Source organism: Oncorhynchus gorbuscha, linkage group LG25, assembly GCF_021184085.1.
Source record: "Oncorhynchus gorbuscha isolate QuinsamMale2020 ecotype Even-year linkage group LG25, OgorEven_v1.0, whole genome shotgun sequence".
NCBI classification, from domain to species: Eukaryota; Metazoa; Chordata; class Actinopteri; order Salmoniformes; family Salmonidae; genus Oncorhynchus; species Oncorhynchus gorbuscha.
This window is the reverse complement of record NC_060197.1, coordinates 6,574,932-6,590,716: the sequence shown is the minus strand read 5'-3', so window position 1 is coordinate 6,590,716 and position 15,785 is coordinate 6,574,932. Positions and strand designations below refer to the sequence as shown.

The 15,785-nt window shown below is 40.7% G+C and overlaps 2 gene segments (V, D, J or C); both read left to right on the top strand.

The window, feature by feature from the left end:
- The first annotated feature begins 1,943 nt into the window (after window positions 1-1,943).
- On the top strand, window positions 1,944-3,811 carry LOC124014279. The segment is given in 2 exon segments: window positions 1,944-2,089; window positions 2,225-3,811. Coding segments are annotated over 2 exon segments (408 nt in total).
- A 7,189-nt stretch (window positions 3,812-11,000) lies between these two features.
- On the top strand, window positions 11,001-12,401 carry LOC124013714. The segment is given in 2 exon segments: window positions 11,001-11,206; window positions 11,315-12,401. Coding segments are annotated over 2 exon segments (408 nt in total).
- The last annotated feature ends 3,384 nt before the right edge of the window (window positions 12,402-15,785 follow it).

Genomic DNA, 15,785 nt, shown 5'->3' with positions numbered 1-15,785 from the left:
AGTGATATTGTTCAGGACTAGACACAGTGAAAGTGTTCAGGACTAGACCAGTGATAGTGTTGAGGACTAGACCTGTGATAGTGTTGAGGACTAGCCAGTGATAGTGTTGAGGACTAGACCAGTGATAGTGTTGAGGACTAGACCATTGATAGTGTTGAGGACTAGACCAGTGATAGTGTTGAGGACTACACCAGTGATAGTGTGAGGACTAGACCTGTGATAGTGTTGAGGACTAGACCAGTGATAGCGTTGAGGACTAGACCAGTGATAGTGTTGAGGACTACACCAGTGATAGTGTTGAGGACAAGACCAGTGATGGTGTTGAGGACTAGACCAGTGATAGTGTTGTGGACTAGACCAGTGATAGTGTTGAGGACTACAGTCTAGAGTATCATAGGTTTGTTCCCTTTATTATTTGACCAACCAACATCTTAAACTGAAAACAGTCACTCAATGAATGATGTACACTGAGAGGACTAAACATTAGGAACCTTCCATGACAGACTGACCAGGTCAATCCAGGTGAAAGCAATGATCCCTTATTGATGTCACTTGTTAAATCCACATCAATTAGGGTAAGTGAAGGGGAGGAGACAGATTATAAAAGGATGTTTAAGTCTTGAGACAATGGAAACATGGATTGTGTATGTGTCCCATTCAGATGGAGAATGGGTAAGAGCAAATATTGCCCCGTTCAAAGTGCCTTTGAATGGGGCATGGCGCTAGGGGCCAGGCACACCGGTTTGAGTGTGTCAAGAACTGCAATGCTGCTGGGTTTTTCATGCTCAACAGTTTCCTGTGTGTTTCAAGAATGGTCCACCACCCAAAGCACATCCAGCCAACGACAGGCAAGTGGTTGAAAATGGGTCATTGATGCAAGACGACCAAGGAGGCTGACACGAATTGTGCAGAGCAACAGTCGGGCTACAGTTAGTTAACTGACAGACTAGTACAACATTGGTGCCCAAAGACCCATAAAAAAAATATGTAACTCGTCTTACCTTGACATGAATGGGATATGGCAGCCGACAACCTTACAGAGTTCCACTTCTTTCAGCAAAAAACAAGAAACTGTGGTTGCAGTGGCCTAAGGAACGAATACACTGGACACTGGAGAATTGGAAAAACATTGCCTGGTCTCATGAATCCTGGTTCCTGCTGTTTCACGCTGATGGGAGGACTAGGGTATGGAGAAAACCACAAGCACATGGATCCATCATACCGTGTGTCAACATTACAGGCTGTTGGTGATGGTGTGGGGTGTCTTTTCAAAACACATATTGGGTCCCTCCATGATGCCACAGGATTTCTGAACATCATTACCATTGCCTTCATGGCAGCAGTGCATCCATCTGCAAATGTTTTTTTTTCAGCAGGATAATGCCCCATGCCACAAGGCTAGGATTGTCCAGGAATGGTTCAACTGTACGAACATGACAGTGAATTCAGCTGACTGCTGTGTCCTGCCCAGTCACCAGATCTCAATCCAAATGACCATCTGTGGGATGAGACGGAACAAGCTATTAAGAGTAGAGATCCACTACCAGCCAATTTGACACAACTGTGGGAAGCATTGGAGACAACATGGGCAAGCAACCCTGTGGAACGCTTTTGACAACTTGTAGAGTCCATGCCCCGAAAATAAAAGTTGGCTGTTCTGAGGGCAAAAGGGTGGGTGCAACTCAATATTAGGAAGGTGCTCCTAATGTTTTGTATAGTCATTGTACATCCCATAAGTTACCAAATGAGGCATACGTTATCTGAAACAAGTTCCATATAAATCAATATTATGAGTGTGTGTGTTTTGTGTAATATTGAATGGTAAGGGCTAAAAGCATTCAATTGGAATGTTGTGATCCAGAAGTTACACCATATAATTTCTTGTCCTGTCTAGTGCCTTGCTCCAGGAGGGCGATTTGCATAGAGGACACTTTGCATTGGCAGCACATGCTTCAGTGGTCTGGGAGTGTTTATAGCCCTGTGAGTTTAACACTTCATGACTGAGAGCTGTCCTTCATGACAACAGAACCCACAACAACCATGACTTTTATCACCATCTTCATCTGGATATTTGCCCTCTGTCTCCAAGGTAATATATTTCACACAACATTTTCCGGACCATTGCAATATTAGGCTATATAACCTTATTACTGTTTTAGTGAATATGCTATATGGACAAATGAATGAACAATTGAATGCGAATACCACATGACATCTGTTTCAGAGTCCAGAGGCCAGGTCACAGTGACCCAGACTCCTGCATTGAAAGCTGTTTCAGTGGGTCACTCAGTCAGTCTCAGCTGTAAGACCAGCAGTGCTGTACACATTAACAGCAATGGACACTATTTGCACTGGTATCAACAGAAACCTGGAGGAGCTCCTAAACTCCTTATTTACTGGGCTAAAACCCTTCAGTCTGGGACTCCATCTAGATTCAGTGGCAGTGGATCAGGGAGTGACTTCACTCTGACCATCAGTGGAGTCCAGGCTGAAGATGCAGGAGATTACTACTGTCAGAGTTTACACTACCCCAACAGTGTCTGGGTGTTCACACAGTGATACAGAGCTGTGCAAAAACCTCCCTCAGTCAGACTGCACAGTGACTGTACTGATACAGCTGGGACTTACTGCAGGCGCTGAGGGGGAAGGGACAGTGACATGGAAGACTGAGCAGCGAGGAAACATTGAATAAGGGTAGAAAGCGTAATTCAAATCACATGTTCTCCCACATCATCATCATGGTTGCGACTCATTATATTTGTTATGACCTGAAAGATCATCTAAAGGTTATGAGGTTTTGAAAACACAATACCTGCCAAATACAAAATAAGAAGTAAAAGAAAAGGTGTCATGACCTCAACATTGCTTCAACGTTACAATCACTTAAGCCCCCAAAACAAGTCCCCAAATGTCTGATTTAAATGGATTTGATTTTACAGGATTATTATGAACTATTTTCAATATGCAGGTTCCTGACTGTTAGATCTGTGAATGAGACATGATGCTGGGTTCAAACACGAGACACTATCCACATAAAGTATCATTTCCATTTTAGCGTTGTCATTAATTATATGGTGGCATATCTGTTATGTCTACCTCCCTGAATCAACCATAGAGGTTAAACCTGTCCACTCCCTCACATCTGACCCAGTCTATGGTATTTCAGGCAGTGAAACTGTTCAACTGCTAGACTGATAGCCGTCAGACTATAAGGGCACAAGACGAGACCCAGATGCAGACACGGGGGGCAGATGGTTTGAGCCATTTTTTATTCTAATCCAAAAGGGTAGGCAAGAGAATGGTCGTGGACAGGCAAAAGGTCAAAACTAGCTACAGTACTGAGAACAACCGACAACAAAACACAATCAATAAAGATAAAGGCAAAAATAAACTATGAAAATATTTTTTGTCAAAACAATACATCAGATAAATGTATGTTACATTCATGCTCTACAGTTTAACACACCACCAACAACCAAACACTAGGATGGGGTTGAAGACTAGTCCTAAAATAACTTTCAATGAAGATTATTCATTGAGCTTGCTTTTTAGTCCAGGACTAGGCTTAATGTGTTTTGCAAACTACCCCCGAAACTACAAAGACATTAATAATCAGATTTACTATTCACAGTGTAAATCTCAATATCAATTTTGTCAAATCTACTCTGAGACAAGACAAAATTACCTCAAAATAATATTGAACCTTTTTGGGATAGGGGGCAGCATTTTCACTTTGGGATGAATAGCATGCCCAGAGTGAACTGCCTCCTACTCTGTCCCAGATGCCAATATCTGCATATTATTATTAGTATTGGATAGAAAACACTCTGAAGTTTCTAAAACTGGTTGAATGATGTCTGTGAGTATAACAGAACTCAAATGGCAGGCGAAAACCTGAGAAAAATCCAACCAGGAAGTGGGACATCTGAGGTTTGTAGTTTTTCAAAGCTTGGCCTACCGAATACACATTGATATATTGATGAGGTTGCACTTCCTAGAGCTTCCACTAGATGTCAACTGTCTTATAAACTGGTTTGAGGATTCTACTATAAAGGAGGGGCACATGACACCTCTTTGAGTCAGTGGTCTGGCAGAGAGCATCGGTCTCATGACGCACGCTCCCGACATAGTTACCTCTCGTTCCAGTGCTTTTCTGAAGACAAAAGGATTCTCCGGTTGGAACATTATTGATGTTTTATGTTAAAAACATCCTAATGATTGATTCAATACATCGTTTGACATGTTTCTAAAGGACTGTAACGGAACTTTTTGAGTTTTTGTCTGGAATGAAATGCCTGTGCCCCATGAAGATGGATTACTGGGCTGAACACGCTAACAACAAGTGGCTATTTGGACATAAATTACGGACTTTATGGAACAAATCAGTCATGTATTGTTGAACTGGGATTCCTGGGAGTGCCTTCTGATGAAGATCATCAAAGGTAAGTGAATATTTATGGTCTTGTTTCTAACTTTGTTGACTCCAAAATGGCGGATATTCCTCTGGCTGTTTTGCGTTCTGAGCACCGTTCTCAGATTATGCTTTTTCAGTAAAGTTTTTTTTAAATCAGACATCGGTTGCATTAAGGAGAAGTCTCTTTAATTCTGTGAATAACACTTGTATCTTTTATCAATGTTTATTATGAGTGTTTCTGCAAAATCACTGGATGTTTTGGAATCAAAACATTACTGCACGTAAGGCGCCAATGTAAACTGAGAGTTTTGGATATAAATATGCACATTATCGACCAAAACATACATGTATTGTGTAACATGATGTCCTATGAGTGTCATCTGATGAAGATCATCAAAGGTTAGTGATTCATTTTATCTATATATCTGCATTTTGTGACACCTATCTTTGGCTGGAAAAATGGCTGTGTTTTTTCGACTTGGCTATGACCTAACATAATCATATGTGGTGCTTTCGCTGTAAAGCATTTTTTAAAATTGGACACGATGGGTAGATTAACAAGATGTGTATCTTTCATTTGCTGTATTGGACTTGTTAATTGAACCGCATTCCAGTCAATGTAGCTGGTTGAGAGAATGCCAAGAGTGTGTAAAGCTGTCATGTAGGCAAATGGTGGCTATTTTGAAGAATCTCAAATATAAAATAGTTCGATTTTCTTAACACCTTTTTGGTTACTACATGATTCCATATGTGTTATTTCATAGCTTTGATGTCTTCACTATTATTCTAAAATGCATAAAATAGTAAAAATTAAGAAAATACTTTGAATGAGTAGCTGTGTTCAAACCTTTGACTTGTGCTGTAAGTATTCAGACCCTTTACTCAGTAATTTGTTGAAACACCTTTGGCAGCGATTACAAAATCGAGTCTTCTTGGGTATGATGCTACAAGCTTGGCACACCTGTATTTGGGAAGTTTCTCCCTTTCTTTTCTGAAGATACTCTCAAGCTCTGTCAAGTTGGATCGCGAGCGTTGCTGCACAGCTATTTTCAGGTCTCTATTTTCACTCTACCATAAAGGCCTGATTGGTGGAGTGCTGCAGAGATGCTTGTCCTTCTGGAAGGTTCTCCCATCTCCACAGAGTAACTCTGTCAGAGTGACAATTGGGTTCTTGGTCACTTCCTTGACCAAGGCCCTTCTCCCACAATTGCTCAGTTTGGCCGAGCAGCCAGCTGTAGGAAGAGTCTTGGTGGTTCCAAACTTCTTCCATTTAAGAATGATGGAGGCTACTGTGTTCTTGGGGACTTTCAATGCTGCAGAAATGTTTTGGTACCTTTACCCAGATCTGTGTCTAGACACAATTCTGTCTCAGAATTCTACAGACAATTCATTTGACCTCATGGCTTGGTTTTTGCTCTGACATGTACTGTCAACTATGGGACCTTATATAGACAGGTATGTGCCTTTCCAAATCATGTCCAATCAATTGACTATATGACAGGTGGACTCCGATCAAGTTGTAGAAAGATCTCAAGTGTGATCAATGGAAACAGGATGCACCTGAGCTCAATTTAGAGAGGTCTGAATACCTATCTAAATACGGTATTTCTCTTTTCGTTTTTTTATAAATGCGCTTTGTCATTATGAGGTATTGTGTGCAGATTGATGAGGGAAAAAAAATATTTAATCATTTTAGAATGAGGCTGTTAAAATGTGGAAAAAGTTAATACTTTACAAATACACTGTACTGTATGTACATCAACAGTTGAATACTATGGGTCTTGACTAGAATACAGTATATACACTGAACAAAAATATAAATGCAACATTTTAAATGTTGGTCCCATGTTTCATGAGCTGACATAACAGCAATTTTCCACATGCACTGTTAGAAATATTATGAATAAATTAATAAACAATATCTTCATTTTAAATAGAACTGTGACTAAGTAAACTTATATTCTGTTTTATTATATCTGATTAACATTATGAGTTCATAAGAAGGGATTGTGTGACACAGACAAGGAGTAATTAAAGTTAATGAACACCATTCCAACTAGGAAGAAAGAAATGGGTTGTGGATTAAGTAAACAGATAAGGTAGTTAACCTATAGTTGAACCGACGAAACCTAGCTCTGGGGTGTTTTAGATAAGACAGTGAGTGCATTCCTAGGTTTTCTGTAAATTAGTACTGTCAGTTAAGTGGTGATCGATAATGGTGAGGGGTCAAAAGTTAATTAAGTTATGTTGTGTGACCTGTGAGTGTGTTAGTGAGTTAGAATGAACTTTTAACCTCACTTGATTCTAGGTCGGGAGGAGGGGATTCATTCTAGAAGCAATGAAATGACGTCATGTTATTGTATATAAACTGTTGCTCGTGGTGACGTGGCAGCGCGCTCCGAGAATAAATTCTGTTACCTATGATTGATAAGACTGGTCTCCGTCTATTTTATGCAAAAAATAATCTTACAAATTCTCATAAAATAGATTAAGGGAATTCAATTAATGAAAACACATTGGTATAATTAAATTACAGTAACATGCACAAAAGGCTTATTTCTCTCAAATTTTGTGCACAGATTTGTTTATATCCCTGTTGGTGAGCATTTTTCCTCTGCCAAGATAATCCATCCACCTGACAGGTGTTGCAAATCAATGTCACGTTCTGACCTTAGTTCTTTTGTTATGTCTTTGTTTTAGTATGGTCAGGGCGTGAGTTGGGTGGGTTGTCTATGTTAGTTTTTCTATGATTAGCTATTTCTGTGTTTGGCCTGGTATGGTTCTCAATCAGAGGCAGCTGTCAATCGTTGTCCCTGATTGAGAACCATATTTAGGTAGCCTGTTTTCTATTGTGTTTCGTGGGTGATTATTTTCTGTGTTAGTGCCACACAGGACTGTTTCGTTTGTTTCGGTATTTCACATGTTATTTCAAAACAGTAGAAGCCTCATTCAAGTTTCAAAAGATGGTTGACATCTAGTGGAAGCCCTAAAAAGTGTAACTTCATCCATATCCCACTGTGAATTCAATAAGCCCTAACAAAAGTAGCTACTTGGACATAAATTTTGGACATTATCGAACAAATCAAGCATTTATTGTGGAACTAGGATTCCTGGGAGTGCATTCTGATGAAGATCATCAAAGGTAAGGGAATATTTATAATGTTATTTCTGATTTCTGTTGACTCCAACATGGCAGATAATTTTATTGTCACGCCTTGGTCTTAGTATTTTGGGTTTCGTTATTTATTTGGTCAGGCCAGGGTGTGACATGGGTTTATTTTGTGGTGTGTTTTTGTATTGGGGTTTAGTAGGTATTGGGATTGCGGCTGAGTAGGGGTGTCTAGCATAGGCTTGGCTGCCTGAGGCGGTTCTCAATCAGAGTCAGGTGATTCTCGTTGTCTCTGATTGGGAACCATATTTAGGTAGCCTGGGTTTCACTGTGTATTTTGTGGGTGATTGTTCCTGTCTCTGTTTTAGTTGTTCATCAGACAGGCTGTATAGGTTTTCACGTTCCATTTGTTGTTTTGTATATATTTATAGTTATTTCATGTATCGTTCATTTTCATTAAAGAACATGAGTAACCACCACGCTGCATTTTGGTCCAACTCTCTTTCGATGGAAGAAAGCCGTTACATTTATTTGTTTTCTGAGCACCGTCTCAGATTATTGCATGGTTATTTTATCTCTATTTCTGCTTTTTGTGACTCCTCTCTTTGGCTGGAAAAATGGCTGTTTTTCTGTGAGTTGGTGGTGACCTAACAATCGTTTCTGGTGCTTTCGCTGTAAAGCCTGTTTGAAATCTGAACACTGTGGTGGGATTATCAACAAGATTGCCTTTAAAACGGTATAAAATACATGTATGTTTGAGGAATTTTAATTATGAGATTTCTGTTTTGAATTTAGCGCCCTGCACTTTCACTAGCTGTCGTCATATCGATCCCATTAACAGGATTGCAGCCATAAGAAGTTTAATGTGTGACTTTAATCCAGATCCCACTGAGGAAGCAGATCAGGAAACATGTATGGTGCCTCATAATCTTTACCCTCGAAGTCTAATGTAATTAGGGCCCTGTATTTTTCCTGTGTCAGTTCCAACAGTTGTTTGTCCTTGTCAGGTCAAATCAGCACCCTAGTCATAATAAATCTCCTAAAAATGTACTTAGTAGCCACCTAATATACTCTCCCTCCGCGGCTGCTTGAAAAACAGACATGTGTTTGAGTACATGTCATGGAGGATGAGGGCCCAGGGGTTCATAAGGACGGCTGAGCAGTGCAACACCCGCATCAAACAACAAGAGAACGAAATGAAACCGAAACAGTTCTGTCTGATGCAGACACAAAACAGAAAACAACTACCCACAAAACCCATGTGGGCAAGAGCTACCTAAGTATGGTTCTCAATCAGACAACGACAGACAGCTGTCCCTGATTGAGAACCATACCCGGCCAAAAACAAAGAAATACAAAAACATAGAAAAAAGAACATAGAATGCCCATCCTAGTCACACCCTAGCCTAACCAAAATAGAGAATAAAAAGCCTCTCTATGGCCAGGGCGTGACATCGCTGTTGTCCAACTGTCCAACTGAAATTCCCTCTGAACAGTATGTCTAACAGTATTTCCTCAGAAGGGAATGTAAGTTCTATGACCAGATGGAAGAGAATTTCTCAAGGGAGCTCAACGTCAACAGTTTGGCTGAAGATTCGTTAGACAATGAGGAAGCTGCTATCTGGGAGCCTTCACTAGAGGTTGACCAAATGTTCTATGAGTTGTCTTATTTCAACTAATCTAACCCCCTTCCCATTGTAAACAATGTGTTCATTGGGTGTCTTTGTCTTCAGCTAGCCGTCCTTTAACTGATGGCTCCAAGTTCTCCTGGAGCGACAGTGAGACCCAGGTCCTCCTCAGTATCTGGGGGAGTGACGAGGTCCAGGAGGATCTGAAGGGCTGCACCAAAAACAGACATTTTCACTGAGATCTCTCAGGCCATGGCCTGCGAGGGCTACCTGAGGACAGCCAAACAGTGCCAGTCTAGAGTGAAGCGGCTAAAGGCCAACTTCCGCCAGTTCTGCGAGAGCAAACAGTAAGCCATGGGGGAAAAGATATGGATATGAAATTGATAACCACTATTTATAATTGTGAATTGATTATGAGGACTCCATACTGATGGAAAAGTTGTGTATTCATGGTCAGAGGTTTGCTATGCTCATGTTAGATAAGCAAAGCTCATTAACCAACCAGATATGAGGAATAAGCATTGAATCAACAACCAAATTTTATGTTCTATTTTCCCAGGATTGTAGCGGAAAAAGTTGAGTGCAAATATTTGGGAACAAGTATCTATCCTGTGACTCTCTGGCTGAGGAATCGAATGGCGCCACAGACATGGGAGAGGTCCCAGGTGGCCAAGTCCAAGGAACTGGTAAGGGAAACAATCTCCTAATCTCTGTACAGTAAATACTATTTTTACGTTATACTATAAATTTTTTCAGTCTCCCCAGAATCAGGCAGCTGTCCATCACCGTGGGAACTAGATCTCCCCTGGAGCATTGAGGAGACTGAAGCCCTCCTTGACATATGGGGCAGTGTCAGAATCCAAGAGGACCTGAGGGGAAACACTGAAATGGAACACATTTATACAGAGATCTCTCAAATGATTGCAGACCAGGACTTAATGAAAAAAAAGCAGAGCAGTGCCAGACAAGAGCGACGCAACTGAACCTGAGAATTATTCCAATCTGACGACGAGGAAGCTTATCTGAAGACAGTTTTGTAGCGTCCCAGGAAAGATGCAATGACTCAACAATGACTTCTGGAAAAGAGGTGTATAAACAATTACAATGACCTGCGTCTCCTGTCTCCTGCGTTGTTATCAGAGATGTACTGTATTTTATAAAAGATGCAGTGTTGCTATGTTGAATATTGCTGAAGAGACTCAATATCCATCCCACTTTTCTTTGTCGGAAAACAGACACGTATTTAACCTTTGTATCGGTGCTTAAATCTAAGTGTAATGGACAGAATGTCAGAATTTCAGACTGTCAGAATTTCACTAAGTGCACATGTGTCGTGACTTTAAGGCCCTATTCCCTGAACTTAACTAAACATTTTAAAGGGATTGGCTTGAGTGAATTCTCTAACGAGAATTGATCAAAACCACATGACATTCGAAACATCTATATTTATTCACTATTATTTGCCAAACAAAAGGCTGTATATGTGTATTTTATGTACATTTGTGTTTTAGCCAACTCTGTGCTTTAGTCCTTTTTTCAAGTGAACCAATTTAGATTAAATTCCTTTGAGTGGAGTTTGATTGCCTGACTGTTTGGCTACTGTATCATTTATGCTACTGTGCTATATCTTTTTCTCATTGTGTTTTAACATCTATCTAGATTCACTGAAACACTGAGGTTTATGTTGTTACCAGCTGTAACCATTGGATAAAAACCAAATCCTATTTTATTGTCAACAGATTGTCTGTTGTAAGTAGCAACTAGAATTCTGGAAGCACAGACACCTACTTCCTGCTTACTCATTCGTTATTTTTAGATGACACGTGAGATAGCCGTTTTCATCATTCATTGATGGTGTTCGTTGTCCCTCGGAACATCCTTTGCATAGAGAGGAGACTTTGCATAGCCAGCACATGCTTCAGTGCTCTGGTAGTGTTTATAGCCTTGTGAGTTTAACACTTCATGACTGAGAGCTGTCCTTCATGACAACAGAACCCACAACAACTATGACTTTTATCACCATCTTCATCTGGACACTTGCCCTCTGTCTCCAAGGTAATATAATTTACAGAAAATTACCCTGACAATAATAAAGTAATTATTTTTTACTGGACAAATGAATGAACAATTAAATTATAAATATACATTGCATCTCTGTTTCAGAGTCCAGAGGCCAGGTCACTGTGACCCAGACTCCTGCAGTGAAAGCTGTTTCAGTGGGTCACACAGTCAGTCTCAGCTGTAAGACCAGCAGTGCAGTATACAGTGATAAACATGGACAGAGGTTGGCCTGGTATCAACAGAAACTCGGAGAATCTCCTAAACTCCTTACATATTTCATTAGTACCCTTAACTCTGGGATACCATCTAGATTCAGTGGCAGTGGATCTGGGAGTGACTTCACTCTGACCATCGGTGGAGTCCAGGCTGAAGATGCAGGAGATTACTACTGTCAGAGTTTCCACCTTCCCAACAGTGTCTGGGTGGTAACACAGTGATACAGAGACGTACAAAAACCTCCCTCAGTCAGACTGCACAGTGACTGTACTGATACAGCTGGGACCTACTGCAGGTGATAAGGGGGAAGAGACAGTGACATGGAATACTGATCAGTAGAAGAGGTCAACTTTGAAAACAGAAAGAATCATACGTTCTCCAACATCATCATCATCGTCATTATTATCATCATCAAGGTTCCAACTTGTTATTTTGGACATTAACTGAAAGTGTATATAAAAGTTATTTGTAGTTTTGGAAGACAATACCAGTCCATAGTAGAGTAAGATGTACAGAAGTAAGAGGAAAAGTATCAGCCCCCCAAACCAATTCCCTACATGCACTTCACAACCAGTTATTGATGTGATCATCTAGCATGTATTAACTCTTTTCATGAGCTGTTAGATCTGTGAATGAGACATGATGCTGGGCTCAAACATGACACATTTATGTAGAGACATACACTACACACGATATATATATGTGTAATGGAAAGCAACCTTTGAGCTCAGATATGTTATGAGGGCAGATCTTTAGAGGTTTATTTTTTTATTATTGCTACATAAGGTTGATGTTATGTGGACAATTCTCTCACTTCGGTGACTCTGCCCTCTACCAATGTGTCCACAGACATTATTAAAAAGAAACAGCCTGAAAGTCTTTCCCGTGGAGAAGATAACATCTCATAACGTTGTTCAATTGCATGATTACATTTTGTTTTAATGAGAGAATATAAAAATGGACTTAATTTTCAGCACCAGTTTTTGCCGCTTCCAACAGTCCACCACAGTTGTTCATGCTGGTGAAGTCCTTCACATAAGAGTGAGCACATTCACAGACAGAGAACTCTCAGTACCACCTTCATAGTACTGAGGTACACTACAATAGGGACTGATAGTACTTGTCACACCCTGATCTATTTCACCTGCCTTTGTGCTTGTCTCCACCCCCCTCCAGGTGTCGCACATCTTCCCTATTATCCCCTGTGTATTTATACCTGTATTCTCTGTTTGTCTGTTGCCAGTTCGTTTTGTTTCGTAAAACATACCAGCGTTTGTTTCTCTGCTCCTGCATGTTTCTTGCTTCTGTTTTCTCGTCCTTCATGGTTTTGACCGTTCCGCCTGCCCTGACCCTGAGATTGCCTGCCGTTTTATACCTTACCTTACCATACTTGATTATTGACCCCTACCTGTTTGACCTGTTTTCTGCTTGTCCCTGTTTTGGAATTAAGCTTTGTTTCCTTGACACTGTCTGCATCTGGATCTTACCTTAATTGTGATAGTACTGAAGTTTTAGTATAATACAATAGGGACTGATAGTACTGAACTACTATTATAACACAATACTGCCCCAAAAAAGGCAAAACGCAATAACTGTCATTTTTGGTATTCTGCAAAATCTGACTTCAAAGTATTTTTCTGTATAGACAGACATCAATTTCTGATAACCCATGATATATTCTGATCAACTGGCTTGTTTTTGTGTCAAGAAACTATCACGGCACAAGGCGAGACCCAAATGCAGACACAGGAGGCAGATGGTTGGAGTCTTACAATGTTTATTAATCCAAAGGGGTAGGCAAGAGAATGGTTGTGGACAGGCGAAAAGGTCAAAACCAGATCAGAGTCCAGAAGGTACAGAGTGGCAGACAGGCTCGTGGTCAAGGCAGGTAGAATGGTCAAAGAGGCGGGTCCAGAAGCAGACAAGGGTCAAAACCGGGAGGACTAGAAAAAGGAGAATGCAAAAAGCAGGAGAATGGGAAAAACGCTGGTTGACTTGGAAAGATACAAGACGAACTGGCACAGAGAGACAGGAAACACAAGAATAATGTCACGATTTCCGCCGAAGTCGTCCCTCTCCTGGTTCGGGCGTCGTTCGGCGGTCAACATCACCAGCCTTTTAGCCATCGCTGATCAACCTTTCATATTCCATTGGTTTTGTCTTGTCTTCCCTCACAACTGGTTTCAATTCCATCAATTACATGTTGTGTATTTAACCCTGTGTTTCCCCCATGTCCTTGTCCGGAATTGTTTCTTATAGTGCTTGTGTACGTTATGCTGGTGGATACCGGGTTTTGTTTGACCCATTGATTTGATTGTTCTGTTTGCTGTGGTTTGTTATGTTTATTAAACAACACCGTTGTAAATTAGTTTTTGCTCTCCTGCGCCTGACTTCTCTGCTGCCAGTACGCGCTCCGTTACAATGAATACACTGGGGAAAACCATCGACACCTGGAGGGGGTGGAGACAATAATGACGACAGGTGAAACTGATCAGGGTGTGACAGAAACTAAATACAGTGCCTTGCGAAAGTATTCGGCCCCCTTGAACTTTGCGACCTTTTGCCACATTTCAGGCTTCAAACATTAAGATATAAAACTGTATTTTTTTGTGAAGAATCAACAACAAGTGGGACACTTGTTTAATTATTTAATTAAAGGTATGATTTACATTTTGCTGGTCTAAAATCTGTTTATTATTTAAATGTTTCATCTTATTTTTGTCTCAAATTGAGAAAATTAGACTTCAGAGATTTAGACAACATGACCAAATGTTCTCTGAGATCTTAAATGTATCTGTTTCAGAATCCAGTGGACAGTACACTGTGCCTCAGACTCCTGCAGTGAAAGCTGTTCTCCCAGGACAGACAGTCTATCTGACCTGTAAAACCAGCAGTAATGTGTATAATGCAGGGACCTCTTCTCACCGTCTTGCGTGGTACCAACAGAAACCTGGAGGAGCTCCTAAACTGCTTATTTACTATGCTACAACACTTCAGTCTGGGACCCCATCTAGATTAAGTGGCAGTGGAACTCATAGTGATACAGAGCCATACAAAAACCTCCCTCAGTCAGACTGCACAGTGACTGTACTGATGTGCTGGGACCTACTGCAGGTGCTGAGGGGGAAGAGACAGTGACATGGAAGATTGACTGAACTCAAATATTTCAGTGATGGTGACTATAATGCCAACTCTTCCAATGTTTAAGTATTCCTGAACTGACAACACCCGTAGGTCCAGACTACATAAAAAGTCCTTCCCTTTAGTTATGTCAAACAAACCTTTAATTAACATTTCAGACAATAAGTTGAATGGACTCCATCTATGTGAAAGAATGTCTCACATTATTTCAGAATAAATATCCCAGTCTCTGCAAGGTCCCCCAGTCAGGTAATGAGTTTCTAGCAAAGATTCAAGATTTATTGAGATGAAATAACATGATCATAACCCATCAAAACAACCTGAGGTTCTGTCATAGAAGAGACAGTGACATGGACCACTGGTGTAGTGAAGTCAACTTTGAATATGTTTAGAAAGCCTCATTCAGATCACATGTTCCCCATCATCATCATCATTATTGTGCACCTACAATAGTTATTTGAAGGATTGAAATTCCCACAATACCAGTCCAATATGAGATGTTCAGAAGTAAAGAAAGTAAATAAAAAGGTGATATTACGTCAGTTACATCAGCATCAGCCCCCCTAGATGCAATCCCCATATACACCTCACAACTAGATATTGATGTGATCATCTAGCATTATATTAACTATTTTGAATAGCAGTTTACTGACGGTTAGATCTATGGATAAGACACAATGCTGGGTTCAGGCATTAGACATGGTCACTTATGTATAATATCAATTTTATCAGGCATCCTCCCTGAATCCACCATAGAGGTTCAAACTAGTCCACTCCCTCACATCTGGTCCAGTTCAGGGTACCTACTTGTCCCGAAGCCAGGTGTTGTCTTAGCTGTGTGCTTAGGGTCGTTGTCCTGTTGGAAGATGAACCTTTGAAACCAGTCTGAGGTCTTGAGCGCTCTGGAGCAGGTTTTCATCAAGGATCTCTCTGTACCTTGCTCTGTTCGTCTTTCCCTTTATCCTGACTAGTCTCCCAGTCCCTGCCGCTGAAAAACATGCCCACAGCATGATGCTGCCACCACCATGCTTCACCGTAGGGATGGTGCCAGGTTTCCTCTAGACGTGAGGTTTGGCAATCTGGCCATAGAGTTCAATCTTGGCTTCATCAGACCAGAGAATCTTGTTTCTCATGGTCTTTAGAGTCCTTTAGGCTGTTGTGCTTTTTACTGAAGAGTGGCTTCTGTCTGGCCACTCAGAGATGGTTGTTTTTCTGT